Source organism: Chionomys nivalis, chromosome 5, assembly GCF_950005125.1.
Source record: "Chionomys nivalis chromosome 5, mChiNiv1.1, whole genome shotgun sequence".
In the NCBI taxonomy this organism is placed as follows: domain Eukaryota; kingdom Metazoa; phylum Chordata; class Mammalia; order Rodentia; family Cricetidae; genus Chionomys; species Chionomys nivalis.
The window spans coordinates 42,342,884-42,370,497 of NC_080090.1; the positions used below are offsets into that span (position 1 = coordinate 42,342,884).

Genomic DNA, 27,614 nt, shown 5'->3' on the forward strand with positions numbered 1-27,614 from the left:
AGCTTACCTAGCCCTCTTTATATTCTAAACAATATATTTAAACTTTCATTTCCTTTACATTCCCATAGTATTTTTTTGGTGCAGACTTTGACAAATGGCGATACTAATACTGTAATTGTGTGATAATTTTTTTCCCTGCTACCCCTCATTGACCTGTATATATTTTTTTTAAGATTTATTTATGTTTACTTTATAGGTTTAAGATTTGTTTTCCCCTAGGAGACCAGAATAGGGCATCAGATCCCCTGAAACTGGAGCAACAAACATTTGTGAGCCACCTTGTTGGGTGCTGGGAACCAAGGTTCTCTGCAGGAAAAGCGAGTGCTCTTAGCCTCAGAGCTGCTTCCCCAGCCCTCCGCCCTGGGAGTTATTAGCTATCATTAATGTTACATCTTCAAGGGCCAGCATTTGTGATGTTTACATGGAATAGCAGCTGCACCCTGTCTTCTGTGCAGTCTGCTAATAAAAGGTCAACCAGTTGTCCGGGTGTGGATGGTCAACCCAGGCGGAACAGCCTGGGGAATTAGGTTTCCTGCAAACTCCCTGTGACTCCCGAGCTGCAAATTAAGTCAGAGCATTTAGTCAAATAAATCAACCCCTTCACATAACATGTTCTTTAATTAAAAATATACTGCAATAAAGCTTCCTTCATACTTGATTTATGCATTCTTACATGAGTTTCTTTTCCTTTTGGGATTTTAATTGTTTTTTTTTTTCCTGTCCCTTTATCCTTTAATCATTCATTTTAAGTCTTATTTTTATTTTTTGGTGGTACTGGGGTTCAAACCCAAGACCTTAGATACTCTGGGCAAATTCTATTCCACAAAATTACACCTCCATTTGTTTTGAAACTTTATTATGTTTGATACATTCTAAAGCTTACTTTCATCAACTACAGCCTGTGTGGTTTCCACTTTTCAGGCTCTTTTTCTTTGTAGTTTATTCTCTTGCATTTTTGCACTCCCTTTTCCTGAATGGGGATGTGAGTCTGCCGGTGCGGTGCTCAGCGTGCCATAGTTAGCCCGGACTCATACATTGCACCCGAAAAGCCTGTTTTATGCCTCTTTTCAGGCCTTTGGTACTTGTTTTTTTTTTTTTTTTTTTCACTTTTCAGTCAGCTTATTCATATGCAAATAGTAATTACCCAGTGTTGAGGGTTCATCAGGCTCCTGCTTGTTAGCCTGTTCACTTTCTAGAACAGGAGCTGAGGCACACAGAACAGGTGAAAGCTGTGGCTTTGCTGGTGTCTGCAGCTAGGGGCCCAAAGGGAAACTAAAATGAAAGTTTTTTTTTTTTACTTTATCAGTCTTGATCTCTGTCAAAATACCTCAACCCTGAGTGTGGATTAGAGACAGGAACATTATGGTTGTGTTGCTGTTTCTTTAGGAAGCTAGTAGCAGTCCTGTGGGAGGAATCATGTTTATGTTAGTCGTTCATTTGTTGGCTTAAAAGATATATAGGAAGAGGATTGGCAGATGGCTCAGCAGGTAAAACATTTGCCACCAAGCCTGACAAGTTGAATTTGATCCTGGAGCCCACAGGAAGAAAGGAGGAAAGTAATCTCCCAGGTTGTCCTCTGACCGTGTCTGCGTGTGTGTGTGTGTAAGAATACAATAAATGATCACAAATAAATAAATGTAAACAAAGATAAAGAATGAATTAGTTTAAGCATGCATGTTATTTAAACCTTTTCAACCTACTTTACTTATCTGTCACTCATGCACTCGCTGCCGTAATTATGCAGCTCTCCTAATAACCTCACTTATGAATGAAGCTGCTTTTGAGAGTGCTGTATTTGTTGTAAGAAAACCTATATATAGTAAGATGTGAACCATAGATAAGAGCGCCAGCGGCACTCAGAAAGCAGTGGGGGCACTGCTACTGTCTGAATGCACATAGGATGTTAGGTGTGGCTACAAACCCAAATAGAACACTGTGCATGAATGGACTGAAGGTGTAGCTCACTGGTAGTGATGTGTTTAACATCTACGAGTCCATGGGTTTCATTCCTGGAAACAGCCTCCCACCCCCACCCCACCCCATAACATGAGGATAAAGGCAAGTGTCAGAATATTTTCTTTCTTCATGTCAGGCTCATGCAATGACATTAAAATACTGCATGCAGCATTCAGGTGTAGGAGGAGGAGCCACTTGTTCGTTTCCCAGCCACCCAGACTCCCGAAATAACCACACAGAAACTGTATTAATTAAATTGATGCTTGGCCAATAGCTTAAGCATATTTTAGCTAGCTCTTATATCCTGAACTAACCCATCTCCATTAATCTACATATTGTCACATGGCTGTTGTTTACCGGGGAAAGTTCCATCCGGTGTCTGTCTCTTGCAGGGCTACATGGCTTCTCCTGACTCTGCCTTCTTTCCCCACATTTAATTTAGTTTAGTTGTCCCCGCCTACCTCTGTTCTGCCCTGCTATAGGTCCTAAGATCTATGCCCTTTATTAAAAAAGGGTATTCACAGCATACAGAGGGGAATCCCACATCATTCAGGTATAATGTATACAGTATTCAGGTATACTGCAAACACTATTTAGGTATGATGCACACAGAATTCAGGTATTTACAGGAGAAGGAATGAATGGTGTCAGGCTTGAATGCTGCAGCCTGCTGTGACTATTACCAGTGTCTGGGTCTCAGGTTGGAACCAATACTTACATTTCTTTATCAGTTGATTGATCAGCCAGGATGTTTGATTCAACTTAGTGTGTTCAGCTTGTTATCCTAAATGTGGGTGTTCTAAGACAAGCCAGAAGTGAGAATTTGTGTTAGAATTCTTACGACTTCTCAATCACATGGCAGCTGTTTGAAATTAAACTCAACATTTTGGTGAATGCTGTTAATTTTTCTCTTATCTGGACCTCCAGTTATGAAGTCCTGTAGTGGATCTAGCCGCTTGCCTATCTCTAGACACTACATAAAATATGTAAAATGGAAAAATTGATTGATTTTGACTCAAACTGAGGAGAGAGTCTTTCTCAGCCTGCCTTTATCTTCCCTTTCATGGCTACCAAGAGTGGATAGAATAAAACCCAGAAAGTATACACATGAGGTTTACGCTCTCAGCTTGGGCCACTGAGCTCAGGGCAATGCTAGAACTTTGGAGTGGAGTGGGAGAGGGGTGGGGGCGTTTGCTGTCTTTGTACCGGAGCTCTGTTCCCTGAGAGGAGCTAGAGCTGAGAAAGACAATTTTCTGTTTTGGAAAAATAAAAATCCTCATTCTGAGGGTTGATGAAGCCACAGTGCTGCTTCCGTTGTGGAATAGCTGGCGTGCTGTTGGTGGATGACCTCCTGCCACCCCGATTATGTCCATTTTCAACACGGGGAGAAAGGGCGATTTTGTTGCAGGTTAGTGTTTCTCATAAATGCGTGTGAATGGGAGACACGGCTGTGCAAGTACAGCCTACTGAAACAGGTTGAGCGTGAAGATATTTCAACATGATCTTCCTTGTCTTCTTTTAAAGAATTCAGAAGGAGCTTGCAGAGATCACGCTGGACCCCCCTCCGAACTGTAGGTAAGTACTCTGGTTTCATTTTCGTGTCTATTTTGTAGAAGGTGCATTTGAATAAAGAGTGAAGACAGCATGGTGGCATGGACTTAAGGAACTGGAGAGCGGGGTTGTGATCGGCTGTGCGCAGAAACTCTCGCAAGCGTGACTGTGCTGGACTGGCATTGTCCACAGTGGGGCTGTGCCCTCGTGAGGTGTTGGCATTACAGGGCAATACATACAATTATCTCCCATTGGAAGAGATATCTCGGCCTTAACTGATGTTTGTAATGTCGTAGAATGAAAATATGGCTAAAATATTTGTGTTTGATAGTTAACTCAATTTAACTTGTTGGAAATTGATTTTCAAAAGCACCAAAGCTCTCGCGCTTTTTTATGCTTTCTATCTTGTCTTTGGTTCTTGGTTGAGCTGAATAGTTATGAGTGGTTTGAGGCTGTAAGAGTGAAATTTTCTTTTAGTGACTACATTTCCCGTATTTTTTCTGGTCAGTGTTTATTTGGAGGAAATAAAAGTATTTGCCCAGAAGTGATTGATACACAGGTACATGGAGGAAGAAGAGAAAAATAACTTCCTGTCTGTTGCTGGTCTCGGGCCAGCGTGATAATTGGGTGGTAGCTGTTGGCTATTTTAAGCCCTTTATTTTTGCTTTGGCTCATGAGGTCAGTATTGGAACCAGGCCAACATGGAGTTTCCCTGCCTTAAATTGAATGTCTCAAACATTGACGGTGAGAGGGCAGATTAAAAAAGGACAGTGTTTCCCATGTTGATTCAGTACAGTTCTGATCTTGTTTATCTCATTTTCATATGAAAATGAACCTTTTGCCGATGGTCACACGGATGTGTGGGTCCTTGGTGGCTTAGTTTCGTCTGGGAAGAGTTCTAATGAGGCTTATGTTTGCGGTGACTCTGTTTGGTTCTTTACTTAAGCATCATGCACAGTGCACAGAGCTGCAGGGATAATGTTCAAATGCTGTGCACTTAAGTGAGTCTTCTTTGTGGTGGGTAAGACCATTTACTGTCCGACTCTGACATGCTTGAGACCTAGAGTACAGTTGTCTCAGGTGATAGAGACTGACTTGGGGAGAAATTCAAATGAAATTAGATTTTAAAAAAAAAACCCATTCTTTCTTGGGATACTGTTTGTTTTAATGATGTTACTCTTTTTAAAAAGAAAAAAATAAACTATTTCAGCACATATATTTGTAACCTTTAAAAAACTAGTTGGTAAATATATAAACCATTTTTTTGCTTGAATTATTATATATTTGATTGATTCATAGTAAATCTGTCCACCTGTATTTCTTTTTCTGGTATTGAGGGTGGAACTTGGAGCCTTGGATATGACAGACAAGCTCCCTGCCACCGAATTGCATCTCTACCCACTGTTACTTTGAGACAGGATCTCATTATGTATCACACATCAGCTTTGAACCCTTCCTTCCTCAGCCTCCTGAGTACTGGGATTGCATGCATGTACCCCTGTGCTCAGATTACCCCAATATAGTTCACTGGAAATGTGGTTAGCGTCTGCAGAAAGAGAAGGATGATGAACTCTGGTTTGCTTTTGTTCAGAGCTGACAATAGCTTTGTGGTTGATGTTTAAAGGATCTGGTGTGCCAACTAAGGACCTAGCTTACAATAATATAGCAAGTGAATGTTTCCCATGTAATGGGGGATCCCCTCCCTGAGTCTGCATGCAGCTCTCATTTCCAAAGAAATGCTACAAAGTCTGTCCTTTGGTCCATGGACAGTTTGTAGTCAGCTCTCCCAGATGACGCTACGGGGGCATGTTTGGGGCTCTGCTTGTTCACTCTGATAGGGAGGGGAGGAGGGTTGGATCTCTGGGTCACCTGGCTGTGTCTGTGGCGGTGTCACTTTGCACACAGTTCACGACTCAGTCTGTCAGGCTAGGTACGGAGGCTCTGGGTTTTGACCCCTATTTTAATGTGATGTCTAGTTAAGAAACACGAGGAACAGATTGAAGGAACAAACAAATTTTTAGCTATCATGGAGGGCTTGAGTGAAATAGCTATTCCCCCACTCCAATTTCATATTCAGTGGAGACAGCCATAGTTGTGTGAGTCATTTCCAGAGGAAATTGTCTTGTGGTAGAGTATTGGCTCACTCCACCCCACCCTCTAGGTGTTGAAGGAACCTAAATACGGTGCTAAACATGCGATCTCCCAGCGACGTCTCCAGTAGTTCTTCAGTAGAGCGCCCACAAGTGATTTAACAGGCTAAATTATTCTGTGTAGGAAGAACACGTTTGCACGTGTTAAATTTTCTTTGTATGTTTTACTCTTGAGAAAGGTAAAAATAAAATACATGTTTTTTTGGGGGGTGTCTGTGTTTGTTTTTTAAGGTGGGTTAATTTTTCCTTTATCAGTTTTCTTTTATGTACATTAGAGTGTAAATGTTTAGAGTGTAAATATTTCAAAACAGTCAACTTCATTGTATGTCCAAGAAAAGGTTTCCGCTCATAGGCTCATGGAATCTGCCTGTGGGGGTCATAGAGGAAAGTCTCCATCCCTTCTGAATTAAAATGTGTATGAGGTGTGAGATCGGAGTTGAACTGCAGGTGTTCCGGATTGCCCATACGATTTGTTAAGACGGGGCCTTGCTGCTGAGTTGACTCTTGGCCTTTCTCTCACTGTTTTCTAAGTTGCTGAACAAACTAATGGATTCCATTATGGCTTTCTCTTGCATACATGCTGTTATACTTTGTTCTAACTTGTCCCTCTCTCCTGCTTGCCCCTCCCAGTGGTTCCTTTTCTCTCTTGAGTCCTCCCTCCTGCTCTCTACCACATAGATCCATTTATGTTCTCTCACCAAAATATTTCCCCACTGTCTTCAGGATTCCCTCCCTTTTTTTTTTTTTTTTTTGATGGCCTGCATACATGCATGTGCATGGACACACACACACACAGAGTTTTAAATCTAGGTTCTACATGTGAGAGAACACATGGTCTTTGAATCCGTACACATTGCTTGACATAATGATTTCCAGTTCCATCTATTTCCCTGCAGATGTTATGATTTCGTTTCTCTTTATAACTGAGTAACATTCCATTGCGTGTACGTGCCACACTTTTGTTAACCACTCATCTGGTGAGGGACATCAGGATCAAACCTCAGTAAACGAGCCGTGCGCATCCCTCTGGTGTGTTACTTTGAAGTTCTTTGGTGATACTCTAGTGGCCCAGATGGCTTATATGGCAGTTCTAGCTGTGTTTTTCGAGGAACCTCCATACTGATTTTCCATACTGGCTACACTAGTTTACCCTCCCACCAGTAGTGAACAGGGTCCCCCGCCCCATACTCTCTGGCATTTGTTTTCAAAGTAATAGTCATTCTGCCTGGAGTGACTGGGATCTCAGAGCAGTTTTAATTTGCATTTCCCCCCAACTAATTGTGTATTCGACACCTTTTTTTTAAAAGTGTTTATTGGCTATTGTATTTCTTCTTTTGAGAAATGTATTTTCAGTATACTAGCCTGTTTATTAATTGGATGATTTGTTCTTTAATTTTTGCTGTTCTTTATATATTCTAAATATTAATTCTCTGTCTGATGTGTATTTGGCAGAATTTTTTTTCCTCATTCTATAGGCTATCTCTTTACTCTGAAGATCTTTCCTTAGTAATCCCACTTGCCAATCCTTAGGATTATTTCCTGTGCTTCTGATGAATCATCTTGAAACCCCTGTTGGGAATCACTGGGTTGTAAATATGAAGATTTAGTGCTGAACTCTCTGTTCTTTCTGTACGTGTGTACGTGTGTGTGTGTGTGTGTGTGTGTGTGTGTGTGCATGTGTGGCTTCCTTATGCCAGTACCACACATTCTGGTTAGTGTGTCTTTCATGAGCATGAACCGGACTGTGTCCATCCTCCAGCTGGCATACTTCTCCTTATCTCTCCCCATTATTCAGATTTTCTTAGCTGTCACCTCTTCTGTGACATTGATCCACTGTAGTGATGAAGAGAGTAAGTTAGTAGAGGAAAAAGGATGTTCTAGATCATTGTTATTGAAACAGTATAAAGGGAAGGTATTCGTGTGTGTATGTATGTGTGTATGTATGTGTTTAGGTGCATGAGTGGGTATGTATGTTTCTTGAAACCGTATTGTAGCACTGGAAATCACTGATTTCCAGTAAGTAGGATTCTGTGCCTGTGTGGTGGTATCTCTAGGGAGAGTACCCAGTTCAGAAGTCTTGTTGGCCTCACAGCTTCTTTTCCCTTCTGGTTGGTCGCTGTAAGAGCAGAATAACAGTCTGTGGATGTGGAAGAATGGTTGTACGAGATATTTAGTCTTTTTATTGCTTGGAACTTAAGCACCTTGCTCAGGGTTACACAGACAAAAGCAGATGATTTGAATTTAATAGATTCAATTGTTTTAAAAATGTTTTTTATTCTTTGAACATTTCATACAGTTCTACGATGTATATTGACCACATCCATCTACTACCACACCTCCAACTCTTCTCAGTACCCCTGCTCCACCTCCTTCCCAGCTGTGTCTTCTCTTTTATTTTATGATTATTAATAACCCTGAGTCCTGTTACTCCTGCACATAAGCGCATGGGTGTGTGCCCATCCAACATAGCAGTGACCACATCCCAAAGGAGAGTGACTCCCTCAGCAGTCACCAGCTGCAGGTAGCCCCTCTGATAGGAGTGGGGCCCTTCCCTATCCCTGGTGCAGTGCAGACACCATAGCTCCTGTGATGTGATGCATCCTGCAGCTACCTCATGTCCAGGAGTCCGCATCCCACAGCTCTCCTCCCCAGCCGCTGTTGTTTCTTTCTGGAGTTCCCTGAGCCTTGGGAGGTTGATGGAGAGGACCATCTACAGTGGTGCACTCAGAGTTATTTATCTTCATCATTGTGATCAGTTAGAAGACAGCATTAATCCTTCAAGAAGAAAATTCTTTAGCCAAGGTTTAGAGTAGCAGGCTCTGTGGCTCTGAACATCTAGCATAGTGTTGACCACGTGATCACTAAGCAGAACAAGTGTGTTCTCCCTTCTCTCCCCCACCCAGACCCGTGACCACCTCAGTCAAGGACATTTATATTCCTTTAGGACAGTGGTCCAACCTATGGGAGGGACCCCTTGGGAAGGAAGCATATCAGGAATTTACGTTACAGTTTATAACAGTAGCAAAATTAAAGTTACGAAGTAGCCATAAGTAATTTTATGGTTGGGGTTACCACAACATGAGGAACTGTATTTAAGGGTCACAGGATTAGGAAGGTTGAGAACCACTGCTGTAAGCATTTCGATTTATACTCTTGTTCTTCCTTTTGGTTTTAAAGGTAACCCCTGTCATTGCTGGCAGAAATGCATGTCCTCTTCTCTTTTACCTTTGCCTCGAGGTGATTTCTCAGTCAAGACACAGCCAACACATGGCCTTGCAGGGCGGTCGTGGGTACATGTGCTGCCCCTTACCACAGCCTGACAACTGGTGGATCAGAAATCTTTGCCTCTCAAAGTTGTGTTTGCTCATGGTTTCTTCCCAGCAGCAGAAACTTCAATGAACTGGGCAAATCCAGGAAGCATTATTGTTTCTATAAAGTCACCAGAAAAATGTCTTGCTGTTTTATTTAAAAATATTATTTTCAAGTCATTCTTTAGACAGTATTTATCTTCTGATAGAAATGCTGCATGGTAAAAGGGGTTCAGTGACCATTGCCATTGTAGTTTCTTTGTTTTGATTTTTGTTGCTTTAAGAACATATCAGAACGTGTGTGGAAAACATGTATTAAGTAATCATACTGGGATTGCATTTTATAATGGCTGTAGAACATTTTATTATTTAGTGTGCTCACACATATAACCGGGTATTGTTTCAGGTTTATTGCCTAACTACTTCAGATATAAAGTCTCATATTACTTTGTAATATGCAGTGTTTGAACTTCCAGAGTGCTTTGTGTTTTAACTATCCTGAAAACTATTTTTGTGTCTCTAAATTATTTCCTTACAGTGATTATTATCGTTCACCAATTTTAATTTTTTTAATCAACTGATCATTAATCAACTTGAAGACAAAGCTTCTTGTTGGCACGTTTTAAGAGCCGTACAAATTTTGATTTTTGCCTTTATGTTATTAAAACTTTTCTTTTGGACTGTTTCTTTACAATCCAAATTTACTTAAATTGTAAAATTGAATAATGTGGTATCTTTACAGGTACATCCAGGGCTTTATTTGTGGACAGTCAGTAAATTATTCTAAAACATCTCTGTGCTGATTGGTTTCTGTGAACTTGACGGAAGCTAGAGTCACCTGGGAAGAGGGAACTTGAGTGGCAGGTGGAATTGCTTCCATCAGACTGGCCACAGGCAGTTTCCGACCTGAGAGGGCCCAGCTGCTCGCAGAGCCACCCTGGCAGTGAGCCTGGGCTGCCTAAGAAAGCAAACTGGGCTGGCCAGTAAGCAGCGTGCCTCTGTGGTCCCTGCTTCAGTTTCTGCCTCCAGGTTCCTACCTTGAGCTCCCTTTCTGGCTTTCCTCAGTGATGGACTTGTAAGCCACATAAACCCTTTTCTCTCCCAAGTTGAGTTTGGTCATGGTTTCATGTCAGCAACAGAAATGTTAACTAGAACAGTCTCATTGAGCCAGGCAAATCCGTAAGCTAGACTCCATCTTCTGTTGTTGTACCCACAGGAGGATTCTGTATGCTTTTAACTATGTGAGAGAAGAATTTGGTCATAATTTGAAATGACTGAAAGAAAAGGACTAATCCTCATGCAAGGGCCCCCGCCTCGACCTACACCCCTTTCCCAGAGCTCTTCTGCTGCCTGTGTCCTGATGTTTGGGGTTCAGCCGTTTTACACATGCTGCCCACTTGGGCAAGAGCTCCTTTGCTCCTCTGCTGTTTCAGATCTTCGTGTGCAGATGATTTTCAGGATGAATGGGAAATAGGGAAGTGTGATTCCTTATTGCGAGGAGCTGGTAGGCGTGGGATGCTTCCAGCCTCGGCGGCAATGGGCGTGCTTTGTCGGCGTTTTCCCATTTAATCTTTATGAGGGTCAGCTGATGTTGATATTAGTTTTAGACACAGTTTTACACATGGGGAGACAGTCCCTAAGGACACTACCAAGCGACAGACCTAGGATTTCGTCCTTGGTGTTTCTGACATCTGAACTTGCTGTGAGGGCTCACTTGGCTGTTTGCCACGTTACGATGCGCTCTCGTTCACCGTAGAACTGTGTGGTTTGCGTCGTGGTTCAGAATGGAATGACCCGGGAACTGTAAGTGGTGATCTAGAAGTTGACAGCTGAAGCTGAAAGCATTGAAGGGAAGTGTCAGTCCAGAGCTGGCCCAGGTTTCTGGGAAGCAGCAGGACTGTTCATGGCTTCAGCAGTGGGCATTCTGGTATGAGGCTGAAGTTTGCCAGCACATGGAACCCAGCATGGACAGGCTTTGGAGGTCTGCAGGAGGGCTCGGACTGGACAAGTAGCCTGGAGAGAAAAAGGATAAATTTGTATTTTAAGAGCATGAAAACAAAGACATTAAATTGATTACTATGTTAAATTGTTGTCAAATCCCTTAGACATTGCTAGTGTTGATATAATAGGTTGTTTTGCTTTTCAAGGATGTCTTAATATAGTGAACTAAACCTTGTGTGTTTTACTGTAAAATTGTACATTTTGGGACTATTCCAATAGCCTCCACTATCCCTGGGTAGCTTTAGTTTTATATTATGTTGCTCAAGAATCTCACACTTCTTCCTGAAGGCAGATGGATCCTGAGGTCCACACTACAGTTAGCAGATTCATTCTGTTCCTGATCTCCTACATCAGTGGGAACTTAACTCACTGTGTAGATACGGTAAAAAGAGGGAACATTTAAAAAGCACTATGTTTTCATCAACTGTGAGCCCCAAATAGAGTTCCAATAATATCTTAATGGACAGTCTTTTAAATATAAAATTTAGAGTTTATTTGTCAAATACATAAGTATAAGTGTGTTAAAAAACAATTTAATACTTCTCAAAATGATCATTTGGTAGTTGTACTTGCTAGTTTTATGTTAACTCCACACACAGCAGAGCCATTTGAGAAGGGGGAACCTCAGTTGAGAAAATGCCCCACCAGACTGGCCTGTGGGCAAGGCTGTGGTATACTTTCTTCACTAATGATTGATGTGGGAGGGCCCAGCTTACTGTGGGTGGTGCCACCATGGGCTGGTGGTTCCAGGTGCTGTAAGAAAGCAAATTGAGCAAGCCATGAAGAGCAGGCCAGTTAAGAAACATCCCTCCATGGCCCGTGCAGCAGTTCTCGCCTCCAGGTTTCTGTCATGACTTCCTTCAGAGATGGAGTGTGACCTGACACCTGTGAGGTGAAATAAGCTCTTTCCTCCACAGTTGCTTCTGGTCATGGTGTGTATCATATCAGTGGAAACCCTAACTAAAAAAGTAGTTATCTAAAATTAATGTTTTGCCATCTTCAAGTCACATGTGGCCAGATGCATCCACCTTTTAAGAAGAAAGCCATCGGACGGTTGTCAGATGTTTGAGCTCGCTGGGATGTGGGTTAGTGGGATGGCTGACTGAGAGAATGTCTCAATAGAGAAAGCTTGTTCTCCGGCTCACAGTATTCTATTGTTTTTCAGTTTGCCATTGTTTTAAGCAGTGCTGGGTTTTCACACTGTCACATAGGCTTGTCACATAGGCTTGTCACATAGGAAAGTCTGAGTCAGTTCAAGGTGGTATTGGGGACTAGGAGTGGCAAAGTAAAATTCTATCTGTGCAGGAATGTGTAAGGTGGTGACATGCTCAGAAAACCACCTGTACTACCAGTAGTGAGCAGGACAAGATATAGAAGGTAATTTTGAGATCAGTAGTCATTTAACATTAAGTACAGTGTTAGGTGCTGGTATTCCATTATAAAGGAGACACAGGGACCTACAGCCTCTATGTAGTTTATGTTTCAGCCATGAAGACTGACCAGGAATTGTTTCAGAACAAGACAAAAATGAAAAGCTGCCTTTTAAGGGAAGGGGAGGAGTAAACAGATCTCATGGTTGCTGCGAAGAACAAGCGATGGGTTTCAGAGTAGGATTCTGTTTCTGGTTGGATTGGAGAGGCACTTACCAGAGATTGTTCTTAAAGTAAGAATTCAAAAAGAGAAGGGATAGAGGACTATAAATGATAATGTTTGTGTGCTGAAGTCCTAATGCAAACACAGAAACAGCATAGCCGCAGCCACGGTACAGCCACAGCCATAGCCATGGTACAGCCACAGCTATGACACAGACACAGACATAGTAACAGCATAGACACAGCACAGACACAGACACAGCACAGACACAGACACGGACAACACAGCACAGACACAGCACAGACACAGACACAGCACAGACACAGACACAGCACAGACACAGACACAGCACAGACACAGACACAGACAACACAGCACAGACACAGACACAGCACAGACACAGACACAGCACAGACACAGACATAGTAACAGCGCAGACACAGACAACACAGCACAGACACAGACACAGCACAGACACAGACACAGCACAGACACAGACATAGTAACAGCGCAGACACAGACAACACAGCACAGACACAGACACAGCACAGACACAGACACAGCACAGACACAGACACAGCACAGACACAGACATAGTAACAGCGCAGACACAGACACAGCACAGACACAGACACAGCACAGACACAGACATAGTAACAGCGCAGACACAGACAACACAGCACAGACACAGACACAGCACAGACACAGACACAGCACAGACACAGACACAGCACAGACACAGACACAGCACAGACACAGACACAGCACAGACACAGACACAGCACAGACACAGACATACTAACAGCGCAGACACAGACACAGCACAGACACAGACACAGCACAGACACAGACACAGCACAGACACAGACATACTAACAGCGCAGACACAGCACAGACACAGACACAGCACAGACACAGACACAGCACAGACACAGCAGAGACACAGACACAGCACAGATGCAGACACAGCACAGACACAGACACAGCACAGACACAGCACAGACAGAGACACAGACACAGCACAGACACAGCACAGACACAGTACAGACAGAGACACAGACACAGCACAGACACAGACACAGCACAGACACAGCACAGACACAGACACAGCACAGACATAGTACAGACACAGACACAGACACAGCACAGACACAGACACAGTACAGACAGAGACACAGACACAGCACAGACACAGCACAGACACAGACACAGCACAGACACAGACACAGCACAGACACAGACACAGACAACACAGCACAGACACAGACACAGCACAGACACAGACACAGCACAGACACAGACACAGCACAGACACAGACATAGTAACAGCGCAGACACAGACAACACAGCACAGACACAGACACAGCACAGACACAGACACAGCACAGACACAGACATAGTAACAGCGCAGACACAGACAACACAGCACAGACACAGACACAGCACAGACACAGACACAGCACAGACACAGACACAGCACAGACACAGACATAGTAACAGCGCAGACACAGACACAGCACAGACACAGACACAGCACAGACACAGACATAGTAACAGCGCAGACACAGACAACACAGCACAGACACAGACACAGCACAGACACAGACACAGCACAGACACAGACACAGCACAGACACAGACACAGTACAGACACAGACACAGCACAGACACAGACACAGCACAGACACAGACATACTAACAGCGCAGACACAGACACAGCACAGACACAGACACAGCACAGACACAGACACAGCACAGACACAGACATACTAACAGCGCAGACACAGCACAGACACAGACACAGCACAGACACAGACACAGCACAGACACAGCAGAGACACAGACACAGCACAGATGCAGACACAGCACAGACACAGACACAGCACAGACACAGCACAGACAGAGACACAGACACAGCACAGACACAGCACAGACACAGTACAGACAGAGACACAGACACAGCACAGACACAGACACAGCACAGACACAGCACAGACACAGACACAGCACAGACATAGTACAGACAGAGACACAGACACAGCACAGACACAGACACAGCACAGACAGAGACACAGACACAGCACAGACACAGACACAGCACAGACACAGTACAGACAGAGACACAGACACAGCACAGACACAGCACAGACACAGACACAGCACAGACACAGCACAGACACAGACACAGCACAGACACAGACACAGCACAGACATAGTACAGACACAGACACAGGATCTGCAAGGCAGGTGCCAGGATCCAGACTGCTCAAGTCTCATCTGTGAATGCTATATGGCCCATCGACTTGTGTGCCCATCTTTGTGTCACTTACAATGTCCAGCATGGTATCAGTGCTCTCTGTGTAGTGGTTGTACTGTCTTGTTTAGGGGATGATGACAAGCAGAAGAGCCTCTCCTTTCAGAGCAGATGTATCCTCCACCCCTGCTTATTTTCTTAGGTGATTGAATGCACAGATGCCTGGAGAGGACCAACTCTCCATGCCATAGTGTTCAGGATGTGGGAAGAAGTCTGGTGTGGCTGGGTCAGAGGGGTGTGAGAAATGTCAGGATGCTCCAGAGAGGTGTGGGGAGTGTCAGGGTGCTCCAGAGAGGTGTGGGGAGTGTCAGGGTGCTCCAGAGGGGTGTGGGGAGTGTTAGGGTGCTCCAGAGGGGTGCAGGGAGTGTCAGGGTGCTCCAGAGAGGTATGGGGAGTGTCAGGGTGCTCCAGAGAGGTGTGGGAAGTGTCAGGGTGCACCCTGGGCAGCACCACCCACAATGGACTGGGCCCTCCCCCATCGATCACTAATTAATAAAATGCCATACAGCCAGATCTTATGGAGGCGTTTTCTCAATTGAATTTACCTCCTTTCAAATAACTCTGGCTGTGTCAAATTGACAAAAAAGAAAGAAAGAGACAAACAAAACAAAACAAAAAACCCACCAAACCACACAAACGACAAAACTAGCCAGCACAACAACCATGGGACAGGAGGAACTCCAGGGCAGGCTGCTGTGAGCCTGAGACTGAGTATACAGGTCTTAGTGAAGACCCCTAAAGTTCTCCACGAATTAAATGTTTAAGTAGCTAGTAAAGCAAAATGCCACCACAAGTGCTCGCTGTCCTCAGCTGTCTGCTTGCATTGACATTTCAGGAAGAGCTGCTTTCATGTTGTCTTATTCAGGCAGATTCTATAAATGGATTCGGGAGGGGAAGCTTTCATAGTGGGAAACAGAGCTGTCCATCTGAATGCTGACCAATCAGGCTTGCAGGCCTAGGAATGCTTTTAAGAACTCACAGATCATTCCGTGCTGTGCATGGAACAGACAGAACCAGTTGGGCATATATCATTATTGTAGTCTCTCTCTAATGAAGTGTTTTCCCCTCCACAGAAATCATTGCTAGTGGCCTGTCAGTTTGTACATGGCTGGCTCTCATCTCTTGAACACAAAGTTAAGTGAGGCCTCATCACTCCAAGAAGAAGCTACTGGGAACATTCTAACCACAGAATAGTAGAGTCCCCCTTAAAGCCAGGTTGGCTTAAGTCTGCTCTCAGACATGGCCTGTGGCCTGGGGGCCGCAGGTCTCTCTGGTCTCAGTCCTGCTTGCTGCAAAGACTGAGCAGAGTCATGACGTCTCTTTACACTGGTGCTCAAGTGTGGCCTTTGCTCCACTCAGGCATCAAGGCCTGCCTCAAGCAGCACATGCTTTTATAGTGAAAACTCAGGGTACCCCTGGCACCTGCTATTATGAGGTAGAGGCACTATTACACAGTGGTGGCTTCTCCAGAGACTGGATAGGCTGATTCTGTCTGTAACCTCCTGGTCTAGAGATGCAACTTCTCGGGACTCAGTTTCTTTGTCAAGCCCCATCGGGTGTCTTGAGGATCACATAAGTTAATGCACACACTTTTTAAATGTGGTATTGCTTATAACGTATGAATGCATGCACTTTCTGATGAAGGCATATGTACGTAATCATGCTCTTAATGTAACTTTGTGTGTATAAAAGACATGCTCTTTCCCACATTCCCAAGGTCGAGAAGGCCGACATGCTTTGCTCTAAGAAGGTAAGCATAAAAGTCACCATCTTGTTCCTTGACCATGACCCTCAGTTGTCACTATCAAACCATAGAGGTTTTGTGTTTGTCATCTGTATGTGGACATCTTATCGGATGCCCTGATAATAATAAAAGGAAGATGACTAGAACATTCTTTAGGCAGAATTTACTGTTGTGTTATATAATTTACTATTAACTCAGTAGGCTTTTTTCATGTTTAGAAAACTCATTAATTGAGGTTATGCTTATTGTCAGCTGAATTCCTTCCTGGAAATGTAATTATGCTCCCCATGAGGTACTTTGCTTTATTCTTATAAGTTTGTGAGTTGTTCGGGTCTAATGTCTCTTAGCAGAATCAGAAGGTTAGGGAATTTTAAAAGTATAAGCTCCTGTTTAAGTAAACACACACATACACACACTATATTTATGAAGCAGATCCTTGGTTTATTTGTTGGTATTTCTTGAGAAGGTGAGCGTAAGTGAATTTTTAAGCTTGCATTTAACTTCCTAAGGGGAAAAAGATATATTTTTAAAAAACTCTTCCAGTTACTTTTTGATGACACAGCTCAGTGAGCATCACAATATTCCGTGTTCCTGGGTGACCAGACATTTTCATGGCTGTGGAGATGGGGAGGGACTGTAGGAGGTAACCTCTAGACTTAATTGTTATACTTGGAGGACCGTATTTGAAACAATTAGAAAAAACATTGGAAAGCATACAGATGTGTGTTATAGTAGTAAAATAATTTTATTTATTTACTGAAAACCTGGTGGACATTTTCTTTTTATTGGTGTCAAAACCTTTGGGCTTCAGTTCAAGATCTGTCACTGCAAGGCTCAGCAAGTGCTTTTGCCCTGCTTATGTCAGAGGTGAACTATGATAACGGATATCCATGAAAACACAGTTAAATAGAAATATGTCTTCATATTTTTGGATGGAGCATGCGTGGTAGCAATGAAAAGGGACAGAACAGCAAAAGCTGGAATAACTGGGGACCCCAGCTTGAGCTGTGAAGGGGAGGTGGTACTTTCTCCTCTGGGGAAAAGAAGGTTCCTTTAAGTTACTATGTAGGATTAATAAGACTTTGAGGAAGGGATTTCTTTTAGTAAGGTGGACAGCAGATCCAGTGCCTTTTTGGAAGTGTTCTCTGTGGGTACATTTGTTAAACAATGAAAATATACCAAGTTCTCATACTGGACAATGAGGACTACTGAGAACTGAAGAACAATGGCAATGGGTTCTTGATCCTATTGCATGTAATGGCTTTGTGGGAGCCCAGGTAGTTTGGATGCTCACCTTAATAGACCTGGATGGAGGTGGGTGGTCCTTGGACCTCCCACAGGGCAGAGAAACCTGCTTGCCCTTTGGGCTGAGGAGGAAGGAAGACTTGATTGGGGGAGGGGGAGGGAATGGGAGGTGGTGGCGGGGAAGAGGCAGAAATCTTTAATAATTAAATTAATTAATTAATAAAAAAATCAGCAAGAAAAAAAAAGAGTAAAATACAACAGATAAAAAAAAAAAAAGAAAATATACCAAGTTCTCAACTTTTATATTTTTTTCATTTAAGATGTGTTTTTAAAATGAGTTACATTTTCTTTCTTTAGCGGTCTCATGTGCATAGCATCTATCTTGCCTGTTTAGGACTGTGTTGTGAACTTCAGTAATGATCTGTCATCTGTTGATCAATCTTGGAAATACTTAGTTATTGAAGGTCATGGGGCTTTGCCCTAAGTTCTAAAAAGGGACCTCACACAGCTGTAATTTGGAAACCAAAGGATCCAAACTCATATAATCCACCTTTTAAAGTGTCCAGTTTAGTGTTTCATTGCTAACAAGATGTATAGCTGTCATTACTGTTGCTTCCAAAACATTTTCCTCATCACAGAAAGAAGCTCTGTTACCCCACCCCCACCCCAGCAGTCATGAAATCATGCATCAGACCTTTTGTGTCTACCTTCTTTAACTTAGTATAATACAAGCATTCAGTTTTGTAATGAATGCTAAATAATTAGGTGAGGGAGACGTCTCAGTTAGGATTTTCTATTATGATAAAACATCATGATCTTTTGGTGAGGAGAGGGTTTATTTCAGCCTACAGTTCTACATCACCAGCCACCATGGAAGGACATAGGACAGGAACTCAAGCAGGGTAGGAACCTGGAGGCAGGAGCTGAAGCAGAGACCACGTGGAAGGGTGCTGCTTACTGATTTGCCCCCCATGGCTTGCCTGGTCTGCTTTCTTATAATGTCCAGGACCACCTGCCCAGGTGTGGCAGCACCCCCAGTGAGCTGGGGCTACCCGCACTAGTTGTTAAGAAAATGTTCCACAGGGTGCATCTAATGGGGGGGCATTTTATCAACTGAGGTCCCCTCATCCCAAATGAGTCTAGCTTGTATCACGTTGACACAAAACTAGCCAGCACAGGAAGAAAGGCTGAAATGAGAGAAGGCAGAGAGAGGCAAGGTAAGATTAAGTTATAATCAGCAAATACTAAGGTTGGCACTGTACCAAGTGTGCCAGGCGCTGTGCCAAGTTTGCCAGGTGATAAGCAGAGGAGTCTAAAGGGCATGCTGGGGCATGGAGTAGTTCAGAACTGCCCAGGGTATCAAGGGCTGGGATTGATCCCTAGCACTGTAAATGAATGAATGAATGAATGAATGAATGAATGAATGAATGAATGAATGAATGAAGAAATAATTGACACATTAAATAATAATAGTATAATAAAGGCCAGCTGACTTTTTCTTTGGTTGGTGATTTAGATTTTGAGTAGAAAAGGTCGTTTGTCTTCTTTACCTTGAGAATTATAGAATGAACTCTGAAGGGGACCTAGGAAACAGAAAATCAGCTTTCCTGAGAACAGTTAACCTTGTCTGTTTTGAGGTGGGAGCTCAGAGGGTGTAGGCTGGCCTGGGTTTTACAGTTTTCTGTTTCAGCCTGCCAGGGCCCCCATGCTCCATACCCCACCTTCCCCCAGCTGCCTTTCTAGCCATCTTTGACTTTTCATTTTGAGATAGGGTCTCACTGAATTACTCAAGCTGGCCTTGAACATAGTTCGTGTGTTAGGTGGGCCTTAAACTTGTGATCCTCTGTACCAAACTTTATTTTTTGGGGGCCATTAACGAGTCCCCAAATCATGACCTGGAGATTTACGAGTTTTGAAAGTTCTGCCTTGGCTTATGCTTGGTTAGCTTTTTTTTTTTTCTCCTTTAACTTAAATTAACCTGTTTTTCCTCATCAACATTTTGCCTTGGGGCTTTTTACCTTTCATTCTGTATGTCCTACTCTGTCTGCTGGCTGGAAGCTGCCTGGCTGGCCTCAGGCATCTCCATTTCTTTCTCCCTCATTCTCTCCTCTCTTTTTCTCATTTTTCTTGGAGCCTAGATTTTTCTTCCTAGTCTCTCTGCCCACCAGCCTGCGCTATCCATCTCCTGCCTAGCTACTGGCTATTCAGCTCTTTATTACACCAATCAGGTGCCTTAGGTAGGCAAGGTGAAACAGCAGCACATCTGTACATAATTAAACAAATACAGCATAACCAAATGTAACACATCTTTGCTCAGTTAAAATAACATTCCACAATAATCCTCCTGAGTGAGCCAACTAGCTGAGATTACAGTTCTGTGCCACCAGATCTAACTTTCTGTATCTTTTAAAGTACATGTTGTACAGAGAAGTTTCTGTCCCAAAAGGTGCTCTGAAATAACCAACACGGAGACTTAATAATAATTGTAGATACTCGGCCAATAGCTCAGGCTTGTTACTAACTAGCTCTTACAACTTAAATTAACCCATTTCTATTAATCTATGCATTGCCAAGTGGCTCACAGCTTTACCTTTCATCCAGCATGTCTTGCTCCCTCTGCATTTCCTGGTGACTTCCCTGACTCTTCCCTTGTTCCCAGAATTCTCAGTTTAGCTGTTCCGCCTATACTTCCTCCCTGGCTACTAGCCAGTCAGTTCTTTATTAACCAATGAGAGTAATATATATTCATGTGTACAGAAGGATTATTCCACAGCAGTGTGACTCATTTCTGTCCAGTTTTCATATGCTGAGGGATATAGGGCACTTGCCTCATGTCAGCGCTCTTGGGTTATAACTTTTTGTGTTAGAGAGCAGCATAGTTCATTTGGGAAATTCTGAGACTGGGAAAACAAGGCTCTCAGTACCATCCTGCCTGCTGATCACTTCATGTGTAAGGTTACAATGATATGCTAAAAAGATACATTATTGGCTGGCGATTCCCTTTCATGTGCTGCGTGGGCAAACCTCCGTCAGCCCATTTGACTTGTCTCTAAATTTTTATTCTTGGGTAGCAGTTCTTACAGGGCTTACAGTACTTAAAAGCTATTTGAAAGCATCTCTCTTCCCTGTTTGGTAAATGACCCTGTATATGTCAGTGATACCCAGTTCTGTATTTGAACTGTATTACAGACTCAGAACAATCAAAAGAATGATGAGGTCCTAAACTGATGAAACATCTGATACTTGGTGTAGATGGAAATAGAGGGAGCCATTTCTTTGGCCAGCCCCTAACAGGTTACATTTTTTACATGGCGTCGTGCGGCTGCCGGGCAGTTTGTCAGTCACTTTTCTATTGCTGTGAAGAGACAGTACAACCAGGCAGCTTATAGAAGAGTTTGGGGGCTTACAGTTCCAGAGGGTTGGAGTCCATGGCTGTCACGTTGGGAGGCATGGTAGCAGGCAGTCAGGCATGATGGGGAAACATTAGCTGAGCATTTACAGCTCATCCTCAAACAAGGCAGAAAGCTAACCAAGAATGCCATGGGCTTTTGAAACCTCAAAATCTGCCTCCAGTGGCACACCTCCTCCATCAAGGCCACACCTCCCCCATCAGGACCACACCTCCTAATCCTTCCCAAAGAGTTCCACCAACTCAAGGTCAAGCATTTGAATATATGAGCCTATGAGACCCATTATTATTCAGTCACCACACAGTGTGATTGCATTAACTATCAATATGCTGAGTTTTTTTAAAAACCATATTATCCTGAAAAAGGATCCCATTATTTTGTTAAAGGTGAAAACCTGTGGATGTTGAATGGCTTTGAGTCTGTGGAGTGCTCCATTCATGCCTTGTTGAGTCTGCATGGGCTTGCTAAGTGTGCAGTGAAAACCACATTGAAATCTGACAGAATCTGTTGACATTTTATTTCTAAGCATTATAATTTACCTTAGGGTGACTTGAACCTTTTATATTGTGGAATAATGATTTAGCCTATTTTCTCTGTTTGCCAATATTCATTTTTAATTATACACTGAGTGAAATTATTCTTCTAGGATATCTTAAGAGTTCAGTGAGGATTTTTAATAGTGTTCTGGGAGTTTTATGATAAAGCAGTACATTGATGTACTAAGTGAAAGTTAATAATGGAGAAAATGTATTATATTGACTAGTCAAATAGATGTTAGAAGTTAAGTTTTCATTTTATTGATTAGATTTTATTTGTGTGTAGCTGTCTGTAAAATAAACAGTCATCTAAAATTTGGCTCCTAAGTGCAGCTGCCCACTCGGTGCTTCGTTTGCCTGTGTAGTAAAGTCTCAGAAGCGACAAACACAGACTGAGATCCTTTGCACATCCCATTTCTGTGACCAGAATCCCTTTGTAATTAGTTAATAGCGAACCTGTCTTCCCAGTTAGGCCAGAGACTTTGGGGTCACTGTAGGGTCACCAGTGATCCTGGGGCTCATCCATGCTTGCTCCCCTTTTCACTCTAAGCTGTCACCCAATCTTTGTGGCCCTGTCTTCAGAATACATCCCGAGTCTACTTAGTTTCCCTTGCTTTGTGGTTACTGTCCTGGCCCAGGGCCACAGCCTCCCGGCAAGTCTCTGTGTCTGTCCTTCCTCCTGTACAGCCTCCTCCCAGCAGGTCTCCATGTCTGTCCTTCCTTCTGTACAGCCTCCTCCTAGCAGGTCTCCATGTCTGTCCTTCCTTCTGTACAGCCTCCTCCCGGCAGGTCTCCATGTCTGTCCTTCCTCCTGTACAGCCTCCTCCCGGCAGCTGCCCCGTGCTTTGCTGAGAGCCAATGGCTTCCTGCCCTTAGATCACTCGTCTGTGGCTTGCTCGCGCTTTCCCCTTTCCCTCACCTTCTGCCCTCTGGACACTCTCCCTCCTACACTGTCCTCTGCCTTCCCTCGGTGGCTCTTTCCTCATCTTGTATTGCTCCTTTCCTGAACTGGCACATGGTTTTCCTCACCTCTAGTTTCTCTTTCAATGTCACCTCCTTCTGGGGTTCCCATACTGCTCCACGAGTCTGTCTTGTGCTCTGCTCTGTTTCATTAGAATAGAACTCCAGACATTGAACTGTCTTGTTCCTCTGCCGTTCTATGCTGTGAGTTCTCTTCGATTTAGTTGGAATAGTGCCTAGAACATACTAAGTGTTTAGTACCTGCTCCTTATTGATGTGTATTGGATAAAGAATATTATTAGCATTACGGAAGCCCCCTCTTCTACTGTTTATGCCTCTGAACAGGGATTTCTTTCTTCTTTTTGGCTGTGCTAGAGCTCAAACAGACGTGCCCAATATATGCAAGACAAATGCTCACAGAGCTATACCCTCAGCCGTCATGTGATAGTTTTTAAAGTTACTGTTAACATGATCATTACTGTCATACAAATAAAAGGCATTCAGTAGCTTATGACACAGACCTTTGTTCCTTATGGAAGGTGTAAGCCAATGATGCCTTTTCATGCTGCATTTTCTAGTAAAATCATAAGCATTCCACAGAGTCATGATGTACATTTAAACAAGGACTGTTTGTTGAGTTTGTGGAGGAGAGTCTTAAATTATCTCTGCAACCTTTGCCCTCATGAATGATGTGTCTCAGAGATGACAGTCTCGATGTTTTATGAGAATTGTTAGTATTCAGATCATTTTATACGGCTGAGCGCTTAGAGCTCTGTGGGTATTCAGTTGTCATACTGCAGCATGAAGTTGCACATTCTGATTCAGAAGCCCTCTGATGGGAAGATCTCACTTGTTAGTTTAATACACTGGCCTTATAAGAGCCCGCCCCCCCCTGCACACTTCTTCACCAAAGCCTGTGATCCTGGTGATTGGGTAAGTGTTCTCATATTGAGCTGCTCCCATGACCTGGAAGATCCCTCAGGTTCTTTAAAAAAAAAAAAATCATTATAGTAGTGTGTGTGTGTGTGTGTGTGTGTGTGTGTGTGTGTGTGTGTGTGTGTGTGAGAAGGTACTGTGGAGGCCAGAAGAGCGTGGGTGCTGGAGTTATATTTGGTTGTGAGCTGCCTGCCATGGGTATTAGGATCCAAAGTTGGATTCTTTGCAAGAGTAGTAAGTTTTAACTGCTGAGCCATCTCTCCAGCACCCCACCCTCCTAATCTTCAATCCAGTTATAACTGCTTTATTTGAGGTAGTAGTGCTGAAGCAGAAATAGCCGTAAGAAGATTAAATAGCTATCGTAGTCAAAGGGAAAGGCCATTGTCTTGATTGGGTATTTTGGTAAGTAAAATAGTTCACCTGTCTCATTAATGCCAATATAATGGAAAGATGGTTTCGGTGCTGTTGATAAAGTCATCCGGTGAGCACATATGTGTCAGATCACAGCCTCAACTTTTAGGAAACCAGCAGTTCTGCATGGCAGGTGATGTAACCTCATTTTCCTCAACAAAAGCAACCCTACTCCTCTGTGGCTTGTCTTACTATTTCGGCTTTAAGGCACTGTGGCTCAGTGTTCATTCAGCAGAAGCTTGGCTTTTGGCTTTGAATTTTCTTCCATGCTAGGACACAGGAAAGGTACACTTGGTACTGGGAGCAGCATGGGCGGCAGCTCCCACATAATCACATTGACCTCACAGGACCTCAGTCACATGACCACACGGCACTGCCCGGAGTAGTCGGGTGGATGGGGTGCGTTGTCATGTCTTGTGTATTGAGTCAGTTTACTGTGAACCAGGAACTGTGTGTGGTACTCAGTCCTTGAGCCCAGTTCCCAGTGAGACACCCCTTTGTCCTCCACTGGCCTGTAGAGTCTTCCTGGTTCTTTTACAAATTTTATATTTGATACTCTGCATTTTCTTTAAAGGTCAGCATGTACTTACTTTAAAGTAGCGGCTTTGCTTCAGAACTCAATGTTTGTTAAGAATGATACTGTTTTGCGGCTCAGCCAGAAGTTGTCCCACTGCTAATAAGAGCACAGTTCTATTTTGCCACGTTTACTGACATTTTTTTTCAGGCATTAATTAAGCTAATTAAATGTCTGAATACCTTTGTGCTGCTTAAGACATCTGAGATAGGTTTTACATAAGTGTATTTCTTTTTCTTAGCACTCAGGCCTTCATGATGAAAGATTTCCAAGTTACATTCCTGAAAATACTAAAGCTAACAGGAGCCAGTGGCTTCTGTTTCACCTCAAGTTCAGTTAGCTAAGGTTCCGCCTTTTATGTTTGCGGTCTTAGCAGCTGCCTTTCATGAGAATATCAGGGTGTGCCAGGGTCTTCCCTTGGCTCTCACCCGTCCGCTTCTCTCTCATGCTCAGCTGCAGCTCGTCAGTGACTCACGGGTAGGATTTCCCTTTCCTAGCATGGAACATTTGAAAGCCTCTGCAGCCTTTAACTATTTGGTTTTTTTTTTTTCTTTCATTAGCAAAGGGGGGGGGGGGGAGAGAGAGAGAGAGAGAGAGAGAGAGAGAGAGAGAGAGAGAGAGAGAGAGAACACAAAAGCATTTTGAGAGAGAGATTCATTGTGTAGTTCCATGCTGCTTTTTAATTTGAAATCTGGTAATACACCAAGCCACTATACCCAGCAAGAATAAATTCTAAAACAAAAAAATTTACAACTTGCTTAAAGCAGCAACTACAACAGTATGTACTTGGGAGACTGTCCAGGTGAAAAGCATTGTGCAGCAAATTTAAGAAAGACGAGACGGTTGTCAAGTTGGCCTTTGCATATAAGATAAATTAGCATTGTACCTTGCCCAAATTTAGTTGGTATATACACCCTCCTCTTCTGGCAGGTTCCATGCCTCTCTCTGTGGTGGACTTTTCAGTCTCTGTGTTCATTATCTTCCTTAATGAAGATTTTTACAGTCAAAATGGAAGCTGGCCAACTTGTTATTGTTAGTGCAGCAACATAATTAACCATACAAGGTTTATTTATTAGGGCTGAATCCTAGAACAATGCCTCAAAGAGGAAAACACACAGAGAAGATTAGTAAGTAACAGCCATGTGTGAGGTTGGCTGTGCTGACTGCCTTCTGAGGATGGTGCTTACATTTGTAAACACATGCTTAGATTCTGCAGATAATAGCAGCCAAAATATTTCATTTTAATTGCCATTTTTATTGACGTGTTATAAGGAAATAATGGTGTTTTGCTTGGGTAAATGATTATATCGGAGAAGAATAGTACATCTTTGGGACAACCAGGACTGTTTGAGGTCAGAGTTTTCTACATTACCTTTGCTGAGTCTGCCCGAGGCAGACGGCTACACTGCGGGTAGAGGTTTGCCCCAGGTCTACACTCTACAGAGTTGTCAGCATTGTGTGCAGTGCACGTGTCTACATAGGTCCTGATTTCAGTTCCAGAAAACCTTCCTTTCTCTGCATGTTAATACACTTGGAAAGAAAGATTTGGGAGGAATTTAGTCTGGTCTAGAAAACATGATCGATCAACGTGGACAATCAGTATGGCTTTGTGAAGGTTTTCAGAAAGTTGAGGGGCATTTGAGAGCTACTGGAATTCCAGTTCTCATTATATATAAACAGGAGGATATAGGTGAACTAGCAGAATTCTTGTCTGGCCAGCAGTTTATATGTGGCTTGGGAGAAGATACAAGGAGATATTAAGTTCTCCTGTGTAGACATGCCAAATGCTGCCTTTGCCTTTATTCAAGTGTTGTGCTTTCCTTATCAGCCACTTTTTATAGCTGGAAAGACTAAATTTCAGAGAGCTTACATTGTTGAAGGTCATATGAAAGCAGACTCGAGATCCTAACTTGAGATTCCATTCTCCTCTTGTAAGTCATTGTTTAGAAGTCAGCCAAGTTAGAATTCCTCCAGAGCTAACTGGACTGGCACAGGCTCTTGACAACTTTAATCAAATACGATGCTGAGCATCATAAAGATGAAATAGACCTTGTTTAGTTCTCCATTGTAGCAGTTCAGATGGTAGGGGGGCTTCTGAGTCCCATAATAATCATATGAGAAATCAACATCAGAAGAATAGCCAAGTGATGATTGGTTACATCAGAAAAGATTTAACAGTTCAAGAGAGTACGTTCATGTTTCCAGCACTTTTCGTATTTGTTCTGCCAAATAATTGGTTTTGTTCTTTTCTGATCTGCTTTAAATGAAAGGGGAAAATGGCTGTTGGAGGTCAGGGGTCATCAGGAATGTTTGTGCACACTGCTTTCTCTCTTCCTCATGTTCTCCAACCCACGGACGCACGTGGCTGAATAGACGCTCAAGCGTAAGAAGAGGAGCAGTTCCCACGAAGCAGTAGCTTCAGAGAGATCCCAGAAGCTATGGAAATAAGCGGAGGAATGTGAGCAGAGTTCCTGGGGATTACCAGTTAGAGTGAAGCACAGTGGCCCCACATGGTGACCACTGCAGACCACCAGGGTCATTGTTTGGCACAGAATAGCCTTTTAATCACTGCTACTAAGGGAGTGACTTCCACAGCAGAGACTACATTTTAAGTTATTCCTAAAAAGTCAGTTTCCAGAGACTACAAGAAGAGGATTTATGACTGAAACATTCTAGAAGGACTAGTTTTATATTATTGATCTGCTACTTCACTGTCTTATTCTTTCTTTGTTGCTATTTAGATAAAAACAATATGTCTGTATACTGTGCCTCTCAGTACATCATTTTAAAAAAGAAGTGGTTTAGAACAAGGAGGAAGACTTCTCTATCAATGTGGCATTTTTTTTCTCCAACAGTGAGGTGAATTTGGAATCTTATCTGTGTACCTCCTCAAGATATTAGCTTATGAAGTAATTCTGACATTTT

At 43.1% G+C, this 27,614-nt stretch overlaps 1 protein-coding gene across 1 annotated transcript in view; it reads left to right on the forward strand.

The window, feature by feature from the left end:
- The window catches only part of LOC130875021 (ubiquitin-conjugating enzyme E2 E2), a 276,620-nt gene that overhangs the window by 12,014 nt on the left and 236,992 nt on the right, over positions 1–27,614 (forward strand). Inside the window, exon 3 of the mRNA XM_057770639.1 lies at positions 3,481–3,531. Coding sequence (XP_057626622.1) covers positions 3,481–3,531 — 51 coding nt within the window. The remainder of the gene's footprint in view (positions 1–3,480; positions 3,532–27,614) is intronic.